Source organism: Palaemon carinicauda, chromosome 41 (genome assembly GCF_036898095.1).
Source record: "Palaemon carinicauda isolate YSFRI2023 chromosome 41, ASM3689809v2, whole genome shotgun sequence".
NCBI lineage: Eukaryota > Metazoa > Arthropoda > Malacostraca > Decapoda > Palaemonidae > Palaemon > Palaemon carinicauda.
This window is the reverse complement of record NC_090765.1, coordinates 21,164,163-21,176,456: the sequence shown is the minus strand read 5'-3', so window position 1 is coordinate 21,176,456 and position 12,294 is coordinate 21,164,163. Positions and strand designations below refer to the sequence as shown.

Genomic DNA, 12,294 nt, shown 5'->3' with positions numbered 1-12,294 from the left:
CGAGAGAAGTTAGGTGTCCTAACAGCTTCTGCCAACGATCTGCTTGCATTTTGTCTCTTGCGAGTAAGTCGTGGGCCACCTCTTTCAGTCTCCGCTCTGTCCTCGGACGGTTAGATCTTGCGTAGTGTGGTCTAGATTCTCATCCCTAGATATACCATTTCTTGGACCGGTTGCAGTTGAGATTTCTTGCGATTCATTAGGATGCCCAGATCTTTGCAAAAGGCCAGAAGTTTTTCTCAATGGAGGAGAAGAGACTCCCTCGAGTCTGACAGAATCAGCCAATCATCTATTTAACAAAGAAGACGAATGCTGTTCTTGTGTGGCCAAGCGGACATTAGAGTAAAGACTCTTGTGAACACCAAAGGTGCTGTGGACAGGTCGAAACACAGCTCTTTGAATTGGTATATCCAGTCATCTGTTATAAAGAGCAGGTACTTCCTTGATATTGGACGTACAGTATTAGGATCTGGAAGTAAACATCTCTCAGGTCCAACGAAAACGTGAAGTCGTTCAGTTTGACAACCTTTCTGACCATATGTGCCGTCTCCATTTTGATCGAAGTCTGTAGGGCAAACTCGTTCAGGGCTGAGAGGTCTATAACTGGTCTCCAGCCTCCAGATGCCTTTTCTACAAGAAATAGGCAATTGTAAAAGCCTGGGGACCCTCCCGGGACTTGCAAAAGAGCGCCTTTCTGTAGCATGGTCCTGACTTCAGCTCGTAAGTCCTGGTCCTTTGCTGATCCCTTGGCATAGGACCTTGTCGCAGTTGGAGAGGGAGAGTTGGTGAAAGGGATAATGTACCCCTTTCTTAATACGGAAGGCAACCAAGAGTCTGCTCATTAGGCATTCCTCTACTGGTGGATTGGTCAGGGGATTGCCTTCTATAGCGTAGATGTCCTCGCCAGGATTTCTTGCTCTTCCCTTTGTGTCCTCTGTGACGAAAGGGAGACTGAGTCCTGTCCTTTTTGCTTTGGGATCCCCTGTTCTGGCTGGCTTGTGGCTTTGGAGAAGGTTGTCTCAGCCTTGGAGGTGCCTGCTGATATGAGTGAGAGGAGACAACCTGTCGGAGGAGTGTCTCTTGGCACCCGTCTCTAAATTCTTGAGAAAACTGCATCATGTTGCTTCAAGACCCAGTTAACCCATTGGTTAACCACGTTCTCTGTCAAGAACTCAGTTGTTCCCGTACCAGAAAGAAGGAAAGAGAACAGCATCTCCCTCCTCTTAGAAGTGGAGAAATCCTCGTTCTTGACCAAATAACCGACCATGCCCAACCAGTAGTCCAGACATGAGGCGGATTGCAAGGCACACTGCAACCCACTCTATGTTAGCAGCATTTGCAGTAGAAAAATGGATAGGAAAAGTTGTCAATTTTTCCAAAGATGTCCGAGTCAACGATGCGATCGCTGGATCCAGTGGTAAGGGGAAGGATCGTCACTTACTACATCATAGTACTTCCTCTGCTTTACATAAGGAGGAAGTAGTAACCTAGAGGAGTCTACCAAACAAAGAGTGTGAGAGGAACCAGACACTTGGGCACAAGCTCTCCTCTTTGCTGCCTTAACTCCCTTTCCAACGGTAAAGCTACCTTGATTCTAGAGAGTTTAGGAGCGCAAGAAAACTGGTCCAGGACCATATCTTTGTCCTCGGTTGGGACGTCATCAGGTTCTTCCAGGTTATTAACATTCCTGATGCAAGCTAGAACTTTCAAAAAGATCGGATCAGAATCTTGTTCCAAAGGTGTGAAATTTGGGCTGACAGAAGCAGAGAACACCCCATCCAAATGATCTGAACCTTCGTCAAAAGGTTCTTCCTCTCCTGAGCTAACACCCGTAGTAGCCCGGGGAAGGCAAGGGTTATCAACGGCAAACCTTTTGGAAGCCAGATGGGCTCTCACAGGGTGAAGGCCGCTCTGTAAAAGTCTTGTGTTACCAGCCAAGACAGGAGACTGTTCCCCTCGAGTCTGATGTTTGTCTTCATGTCTTTCCTTTCTTGGCTGAATCTTGAATTCGTCCAAAAGAGAACATTCCTTCTCCCCGATTGATTTCGTTTCTTCAGAATCCTCGGAAACAACTTAAGAGGTATCCTTTGATCTAGTTGATGGATCTCCACGGCAATTGATCCTAAAAGGCTTCTAGCGCTTGGTGCGAGAGTCTACACTTAGGTTAGTGGATTCTGTCCTTCTGGGAAAAGCAACCTTTCTTTCGCTAACCGTCATCGCGGCTGTGATCCGAGTCACTACCGCTCTCTCCCAGTTGGAATTCGTGATCTTCGGATCCTTAGCCTTGAGGTAATCCTCATACCTTTAGGCTCTCTTGGTAACAGGAAGTGGAGGAGGTAATGGCACTCTAGCTAGGCTAAATTGCCTAGGGTCAGAAAGATCGCTTGATCCCTTAGGCGAATCCAATGGAATGACGGGAACCTTCGCCGCTGCCACTGGAGGATCGTTGTTAGAGATCCCCATCACTTGCTAAAGCACTTTCGGGCAAAGCTGGCAAGAGGATCAGCTCCCAAACAACCTCTGGAACAAAGCCGAAGCTTGTTCCCGAGACCCGACAATCTCGTGATTAGTTACTCCAAGGAGTGCTTATCTTCAACTGCTCGTGTCCTCCTGCTGAAGCAGGGGGGGGGGGGGGGGGGAATTGGGTTAAGCAGAAGAGGACTCAGCGCTCAAGTGCACACTCACACCCAACCACAGGATCTCCTGTAACTTCTCCTTTGACAAAGGACCCATTACAGTAACCCCAAGGAGAGCTAATGCATACGGACAGTGTCATCTGAAAAGACTATCCCGCTGAGGGCTCTCTCACTGCCCCTCTAGGGGAGGTGATGGGAGGAAACCCCACACGAGGTTGTCCCGGCGTTACAAGGGTGCCACTCGTACCCAATCGCTCCTCGGAGGAAGCCGATCGAGCTGGAGGAGAAAGGAGGCAAGCCTTCTTGCCTTTCGAGGCTGACCTTGAAGGGGAAGAATCCCTCTTAGCCTTCTTCTTCTTCCGCCTACTAAACCTCAACCACTTAGAGGGCGATCACTCCTGACACACACTACAAGGAGACTCCGTGTACGAGTGACCCTAGAACGAAGGGCAGAGATCGTGGGATCTGTCTCCTCGATGGAGATGAAGGTGCCAAACCGGTGCCCTTCCAAACCCGGACAAACCTACATGGTTGATTCCTCACAGGCAAGCACACCTGAATAGAAAAAGAAATCGGTTCCAGCCAGTTTAGGTTAATGGGAGAGTGAGACATGTCTACACTCTACCAAGCTGAATTAAAAAGTGACTAACAGTCACCAGTGCTGGCGGTAGCAGGGGGATAAACAAACAATGCTACCCACGCTAACTAGCAGTTGGTAGCTAAACCTTGTTTATCTTTCAGTTTCAACTAGTTTTCAGCTTCGCCAAAATAGTAATGCACTCGTAAGGTTTGTATTTTGCGTCGGGACAAAGTCTTTATTTTTTCACTATTGTGTCTGGTCCTGGAGTTTGTGTTTAGCCTGGAGTTTGTGTTTAGCTAGGAGCAGTGTATTAATTATAGCTGCCTCAAGATTGTCAAGATAACCTATGGGAAGTAACATTCAAATGACAGTTATCTAGGATCTCTGGTTGTGGTCATTAATAAGACAATGCTATTTTTCATACTCATGTCTTTTATGTTGAAGTGTTTAGCTAGGAGCAGTGTATTAATTATAGCTGCCTCAAGATTGTCAAGATAACCTATGGGAAGTAACATTCAAATGACAGTTATCTAGGATCTCTGGTTGTGGTCATTAATAAGACAATGCTATTTTTCATACTCATGTCTTTTATGTTGAACAATGAAACAGAAGTGTAACTATTAATAAGCAATTGAGTTCATTGTTATAGTGTCATTAATGTAATGTGCATAGGCAATTATAATCCGCTATATAATGCAGTGCCAACAGTAACACTCCTATTAAAAGAGAACGTGTATAAAGTAATATCCCCGTTCTTTTATTTTATTTATTTTTTATCAATAAGATACTTCTATTACTGTGCTCCTTTACATATAATGTACTTTAGTGAAGAGTAATTGTAGCTAGTGAACTATATAATAATTTCCACTGAACTTAGTGGAGCTGACAAGGAATGCTTGGGTAAGCAGACACTATGGAATCACAATAGTTTTGCTAACCATATTGCTCTTTGAGCAGGCATGTGTTCAAAATATATGAAGTGTAATTTGCAAATTAATCAGTCAAGTTCACATTTCTATATCCTCCTAGAAATATGGAGTTTTTATGATAAAACAAAGTTTTATGAATACTTACCTGGCAGTTATATATATATAGCTAAAGTCTCTGACTTCCGGCAGAATTTATTCGAAAATCGCGGCAACTGCCTTGTGGTGGTTGTGCTGTTAGGTGGTTAACAACTCTTACAGGGCGGTACCTGGAATCATTCCCGTTTTCTGTTCTTCAGATTATCTTTGCCCGACCTGTCTCCTGAGGGGAGGTGGGTGGGCTTTAAAATATATATATATAACTGTCAGTTTAGTATTCATAAAACTTTGTTTTGTCATAAAAACTCCATTTTTATGAATAGTACTTACCTGGCAGTTATATATATATATATAGCTGATTCACACATTTGGAGGCGGGAACCAGACAGCAAACATCGTTGGGGAAACAACAAAAGAGTTGTAGGAGAAAAAAAAAAAAAACCACCTTGATTCCTTACCTGCTAAGATAGCTGACTTCAAAGGTTACTGCCTCTAAGTCGCTTTCCCTTAGGAATGTTCAGCCAGGAGTAGACCTGCTACGCTGCAAACAACTCAATCGAGTCTTGTCAAATTCAAAGGGGTAAGACCAACAACTTTACTAGACTTCAGAAACTACCTTCCCATATAATAAAAACCTGCAACCTTCCTAACCCTAACCACCTAACCTTGCAGAAATAGATATAAACTATCTATTGGACTGAGGGAACTGTACCACAAGACAAGTTCCTCAGACAACCATAAAAACACAGACAACCATAAAAACACAAACCCTTCATATAGGCATACAAACTAAGGTTGAGTGGGGTTAGTAACTCTTTTGCCTAATACAGAAGCCGTAGCTACGTATGGGCCCAAGGTATAACACTTGTCATAGTCTACTCTCACCTCTCTGAGGTAATGAGCAGCGAAGAAAGAGTTGCTCCTCCAGAACGTTGCGTTCATGATTTGCCTAACTGACATATTTTTCTGATATGCCAGCGAGGTAGCAATGGCTCTCACTTCGTGAGCCCGTACTTTCAACAGGGTGAAGTGTTCTGCCTCACATAAGAGGTGGGCTTCCCTAATAGTTTCCCTCAGGAAAAAGGACAAAGCATTCTTTGATAGGGGTTTTTGAGGATCCTTCACTGAACACCATAACGAGTTGGATGCACCCCTCACGTTCTTAGTGTGGGCCAAATAAGCCTTGAGGGCCCTAACTGGGCAAAGGAGTCTCTCCTGCTCCTGACCCACTAGGTTCGTGAGGTTAGGGACCTCAAACGTCCTAGGCCAGGGTTTCGAAGGGTTCTCGTTCTTGGCAAGAAAGTCGAACCTTAAGGCACAAACCGCTCCATCTTGATTGAAGCCTACATGCTTCTCAATCGCCTGGACCTCGCTGACCCTTTTGGCAGTCGCTAGTCATAAGAAAGAGGGTTTTCTTTGTTACATCTCGGAGAGGCTTGCGAGATAGGTTCATATTTTTTGGAGCACAGAAACTTAAACACCACATCCAGGTTCCAAGATGGGGGTCTTAATTGTACCTGTTTCATAGTCTCGAAAGACCTAATGAGGTCCTGCAAATCTTTATCTTGAGACAACTCTAGGCCTCTATGCCTAAATACGGTTGAGAGCATACTCCTGTATCCTTTGATGGTAGATACAGCCAGCTTAACATCCTGTCTGAGGTACAATAAAAAGTCTGCAATCTGGCTCAGAGAGGTAGTGGTCGAGGAAATCTTGTGTCGCCTGCACCAAGCTCTAAAGGTCTTCCACTTAGACTGGTAGACTCTTTGTGACGAGATCCTTCTTGCTCTGGCAATAGCTTTCGCCGCTTGTGCCGAAAAGCCTCGAGATCTAACGACCTTCTCGAGAGTCTGAAGGCAGTCAGTTTGAGAGTGAGGGGGTTTTGATGATATCTCTCGAAGTGGGGCTGTCTGAGAAGATCTGGACTTGCCGGGAGTCTTCTTGGGAAGTCCATCAGCATGCCCACCACTTCGGTGAACCATTCCCTTGCAGGCCAGAAGGGAGCCACTAGAATCATTCGTCCCGAATCTAGGAGAGCGAATTTCCTGACAATCAAATTGATGATTTTGAACGGGGGAAACGCATACATGTCCATCCCCGTCCAATCCATCAAGAAGGCGTCCACTGCTACCACTTCTTCGTCCGGGACTAGGGAGCAGTAGGTAGGGATCCTCTTGTTCAAGTTGGAGGCAAAAAGGTCTATTACAGGTCTGCCCCACAACTTCCAGAGGCTCTGACAGACATGCGGGTTGAGAGTCCACTCTGTGGGAAGAACTTGTCCCTTCCTGCTGAGCATGTCTGCTTTAATGTGTCTCTGCCCTTGAACAAACCTCGTCAACAGCAGAGTCTTGTTCTCGCTCGCCCAAAGGAGAAGCTCTCTCGCTGTTCTGAAGAGAGAGAGGGAGTGAGTTCCCCCTTGTTTCCTGATGTACAAGAGAGCTGTGGTGTTGTCTGAATTGATCTCCACAGTCTTCCCTGACACCGAGGTTTTGAAAGCCTTTAGCCCTAACAAAATGGCCATCAACTCCTTCCTGTTGATATGCCAACTGACCTGACTTCCTTCCCAAATACCTGAGACCTCCTTGTTCCCTAGTGTTGCTCCCCAGCCTGACTCCGACGCATCTGAGAATAACACTAGGTCGGGGTTCTTCTTGTACAAGGAGATCCCTTCTCCTAACAGAGCTGGGTCCAGCCACCATATCAAAAGATCCTTGATCTCTGTCGGAATGGGAAAAGAAAAGGAGTCCTTCTGGGTCTTCCTGTTCCATACCTTTGCAAGGAAGTGTTGCAGAGGTCTTAGGTGCAGTCTCTCCAATGAGACAAACTGCTCTAGGGAGGATAGAGTTCCCAGCAAACTCATCCACTCCTTCGCTGAGCATTCCTGCTTCTTTAAAATTCCTCTGACTTTCTCTAGGCACCTGGTCTGCCTTTCCTGGGAGGGAGAAGCCCAAAAAAGAACTGAATTCAGAACTATCCCCAAATAGATCCTGAGTCATCGTATACGTCTTCTGTAGGTTCTCCAGACATTTTTCTTTCGACTGTGATCGGATCAGCCAGTCGTCCAGATAGAAGGATACCCTTATCCCATCCAGTCGTCCAGATAGAAGGATACCCTTATCCCCTCCTGATGTAACCAGCCTGCCACGGTCGCCATTAGCCTGGTGAAAACTTGAGGAGCTGCGCTGAGACCGAAGCAAAGTGCCCTGAATTGAAAGCTTGCCTTGAATCACAAATCTCAGATATTTCCTTGAAGTTGGATGAATGGGGACGTGAAAATAAGTGTCCTGCAGGTCGAGAGATGCCATCCAGTCGCCTGGACGAACTGCTGCCAGCACGGACTGAGTCGTCTCCACGGAGAACTTTGTTTTCTCCACGAAGGCGTTCAGAGAGCTGACATCTAGGACTGGTCTCCATCCACCCGAGTTCTTGGGAATCAGAAACAGGCAATTGTAAAAGCATGGGGAGGTAAGGTTCCGAATTGGCTCTATTGTTCCCTTGACCAACATCAGGTCGACAAGCTCCAGAAGAGCCTCTTGTTTCCCCGTGTCGGCGTACTGAGCTACTAAGGCTAGGGGAGTGTCTGAGAGAGGAGGCTTCTTCAAAAAGGGGATCTTGTAACCTTCCTTGATGATCGAGAGGGACCAGGTGTCTGCCCCTTTCCTCTTCCAAGACTGCCAAAAACGAGACAGTCTTGCCCCTACTGTTGTCTGAAGGACTAACATCTCACTTCTTGGATTGGGGCCTAAATGCATCTCTGCTGGTCCTTAGCCCTGACTCTTGTCTTCTCCCCCTGAAATCCGCTCTCTAGGAAGCCCTACTCCGTAAGGGCTGCTGGAACTTCTTCTCTTCCTTCTTCAGAGGAGCAGTAGCAGCAGGCAACGGCTTTCTGGCAGACCGAGATAAAAGGTCCCGAGTAGCCTTTTGTGCCAGAGAAAGGGAGTTATCTCTGATCAGAGCTTCGGAAAAGAGATGGTGTGACAGAGGGGTGTAAAACAGCTCCGACTTCTGGGCAACAGTCACCGATCTAGAGGTGAAGGAGCACAACAAGGCCCTCTTCTTCAATACCCTTGCTGAGAAAAGGGAAGCCAACTCATTAGCCCCTTCCATTAGAGCTTTGTCCATGCAGGACATGATACTCGTCAGATCCTTTGTGCCTTCAAGGAGTTCTGTCTTCCTGGCCAGAGTCCCGAGACACCAGTCTAGGAAGCTAAAAACCTCGAAAACCCAGAAAATTTTCTTGACGAGGTGACCAAGCTCTGACATGGACCACATCAGCTTGATAGAGTTCAATGCATGTCTTCTTGCTGAGTCCACAAGAGCAGAGAAGTCACCTTGGGAGGAGGCAGGAACTCCTAGACCTAAAGGTTCCCCTGTCTCATACCACATACCAGCCTTGGAAGTGAGCCGAGATGGTGGAAAAGAAAAGGTGGTCTTGACCGCTTGCCTCTGTTCCTTCATCCAATCACCCACCTTAGCAAGTGCTTTCCTGGCAGAAATTGAAAGTTTCATTTTGATGAAGGCCGAATGCTTCGTAGCCTTCTTCCTGGTGAATTGAGACTGAGGAGAACGAGGCGCCGAAAGGCGGAATTCCTCCCCATAAAGTTCTAAAAGAGAGCGAGACAGAACCTTATAGTCACTAGCAGAGTCGGTAGGTTTCTCTTCCTCTTCCGACATATCATCGAGGTCCTGATCAAGGTCAACATCTTGGAGAAGTGGGCTGAAAGCAGCCTGGCACCGAGAGCTGTTTGCGTCCTGGCGCCGAGCGCTGCTATCGTCCTGTCGGCGAGAAGAGGTATCGTCCTGATGACGAGAAGCGGTATCGTCCTGATAAGGCAGACTGCATTCGTCCTGGTAATGCAGGCTGCATTCATCTTGCATCCTAAAACGTGAGGTGGAATCGTCCTGGAGCTTCGAGCGAGAAGCGGAATCATCCTGGCACCGAGAACGAGAGGCAATATCGTCCTGGCACCGAGAGCGAGAGGAAGTAACGACCTGGCGTCACACCGATGAAGAGGGTGTGCGTTGCCGTACGGCCGACGAAGTGCGCAGAGGTTTCTTTGGAGAGATACTTCGTTCCCTCTTTGAAGACGATCTCTTAACAGGCAAAGAGACATCCTTACGTCTGACGGACTGGGAAGGAGGGCGGCTGAAAGCTTGCACTAGCGATGAAAGCTGTTCCTGCATAACAGCCATGAAAGCTTTAGCAACTTCTGCTGGGTCTCGTGGCTCCAAAGGAGGCAGCTGTTTGGGAGCGCTGGCAGTAGAAGCAGGAAGTTTATCAAGTTTAACTGGGCTAAGGACTCTCTGTTTCGTCCTCTTAACAGGAACATCGAAGTTGTCCTCCGTAGGATCAGGTTCTTGGCTACTCGAACCGGGAGAGGAGAGCGAGACTGCACATCCCGGTCCCACCTTCTCTTCGTCGGTCTTGATTCGTATAGCCACTGGGAGGTTGCAAGAGGACTGTCTGAGTCAACGACTGACCGAGGACAAGCACCTCTCACCCCCTTTCAGCTTTCGAGATACCTTCTCCCTTGGTCCTGGGAGCTTGGTAGAGGTCTAGACCTAGGGGTATGACAGATTCGATCAGCCGCCACCTCCACTGCACTTTCAGAAGCACTAATATCACTTTCACAATTACCTTTAAAGGCCGCAATTTGTGCTTTAATGGCCTCCAACTCAGCAGCCATCCTGGCATACTGAGGGTCATCCGTAGGCGCAGATCCTGTAGAAGGGGCAGGAGTTACTACATTCGGGGAAGGAACAACTTCCAAAGAGGTAACAATTAAAGGGTCAATAGATAAATCTAAGCTAGCTTCACTAGCAGACTTTTGACTTTGATTTAGCTCTCCTAACTCTATCGAGTTCAAGTTTGCGCACATAGCACTACAGTAAATAGTTAACCAATCATCTTCATTTAAACCCTCGCATTCCTTGCACCTATTATTTAGTGCACATTCAAACCCCCTGCAACCTATACAAACTGTGTAAGGGTCAACCAACACTTTCAGTAACCTCACCTTGCATACATCACTCATACATACACGAAAATGAAGTTTTTCACTCGTGATAAACAAAGCAAAAAAATACAAAAAATAATAACAAAACACGATTCCCAAATCCCAACACAGTGTACTTCACCAAACGAAGTCCAAAACAGCAATGTAGGGAAAGCGATTCGAAAAACTCTTTCTCCTACAACTCTTTTGTTGTTTCCCCAACGATGTTTACTGTCTGGTTCCCGCCTCCAAATGTGTGACTCAGCTATATACATATAACTGCCAGGTAAGTACTATTCATAAAAATGGAGTTTTTATGATAAAACAAAGTTTTATGAATACTTAACTGACAGTTATATATATATATTTTAAAGCCCACCCACCTCCCCTCAGGAGACAGGTCGGGCAAAGATAATCTGAAGAACAGAAAACGGGAATGATTCCAGGTACCGCCCTGTAAGGGTTGTTAACCACCTAACCGCACAACCACCACAAGGCGGTTGCCGCGATTTTCGAATAAATTCTGCCGGAAGTCGGAGACTTTAGCTATATATATATATAACTGCCAGGTAAGTACTATTCATAAAAATACAAAGTTTATTATTTAGATTTATTTTGACTAATTTCTTTGATTCATCAGTTATTATTTGTAACTATGCTTCTTCTATGACCAGGATGATATAACCATTCTATTATAATAAACTTTTCTGTAATTATTCTATTTGGGTATTATGAAAAATTAATACAGTAATATACTTTCTTTATAGGTCGGTATTAATTATCAGCCTCCTACAGTAGTACCTGGAGCAGACTTGGCTAAAGTTGCTCGTGCTGTATGCATGCTCTCCAACACTACAGCCATTGCAGAAGCTTGGGGTCGTCTGGACCATAAATTTGATCTTATGTACGCAAAGAGAGCCTTTGTCCACTGGTATGTTGGTGAAGGTATGGAGGAAGGTGAATTCACAGAAGCTAGGGAGGATCTTGCCGCCCTTGAAAAAGATTACGAGGAAGTGGCCATTGATAGTATTCTGGATGGTGAGGAAGAAGAATTAGAAGAAATGTAGATACACAAAGAGGAGTGTTGAATTGTGCCTCACCACTGCTACCTGTGCACTTAGATGTCAAGCTCAATACCCCTTTCATGAAAAGTTGTTTGTGATCCCCAAACACATCCACAGTTTAGAGGGAAGTGCTTCATTTTTAGGTTGCTAGCACCTTGTCTTGCTCGAGGGACAGTGGGGAGAGGTCATAAAAGATGGAGTTAAATGGAGATATTGAAACATGCTTCATTCTGCAAGTGATAACTGCATTTTTTATATTCATAAGTGTTTGGACAGCTTTAATTGTACCAAAGATTATGCAATTTGACATTTTTTCTATATGAGAAGTCTATGGAAGCCTTTACAGCGAGATGTATTAAATCAAATAATTACATTCTAATTTGAGATTACTGTACTTTATTCCAGTTTTCAGTCATTTTTCAAAAAGATTATTCCCAGGCTTTTGAAATAATTTTGCGACCTTTTTGTACCGTTTACTGGAAATAGTGAACCCTATTTCCACTAAAATAATTAAATGCACTGAAAAAGGATAGATTTTTCTTGATAACCTATTACATTAATTCAGAAGGGAATACTGTATCTGATATCCAAATACAGTAGTATAAAATTTTCTAATTACCTATACAGTACTATTTGTTCTTACATGTAATATGAACCTCTCTTAATAGGTTAGGATAATCTTTAGTGACATGATTTCATCCATAAGCTTCTTTATAAGGTAAGTACAGGTAAAACTGCATATTGTGCAACGGGAAAGAATTCCTGCCTATTCACCTGACTGGTACTCTCCCATTTTCTTCAGACGTTATCGAGTCACTGGCTTGAACTGGTAGTCTGAACATTCTCAAGAGAATAACTCACTGTATGACTGCAAGTATAGATTTTGAAATTAAATTTATTTCTTATAATTTTATTCCTTTTGCAAGGTAGAGAACAGGTCTTGGAAAATTCTTATAAAATGAGAGCACCTGATGTGGCAATACCTTTATAGATGCT

The 12,294-nt window shown here is 45.1% G+C and overlaps 1 protein-coding gene across 3 annotated transcripts in view; it reads left to right on the top strand.

The window, feature by feature from the left end:
* The window catches only part of LOC137632294 (tubulin alpha-3 chain-like), a 112,580-nt gene extending 100,752 nt beyond the window's left edge, over window positions 1-11,828 (top strand). For all 3 annotated transcript variants that reach the window (XM_068364201.1, XM_068364200.1, XM_068364199.1), the window contains one exon: window positions 11,002-11,828. In XM_068364201.1, the coding sequence (XP_068220302.1) occupies window positions 11,002-11,301 (300 nt within the window). In that variant the 3' untranslated portion in view covers window positions 11,302-11,828. The remainder of the gene's footprint in view (window positions 1-11,001) is intronic.
* Window positions 11,829-12,294: the final 466 nt, after the last annotated feature.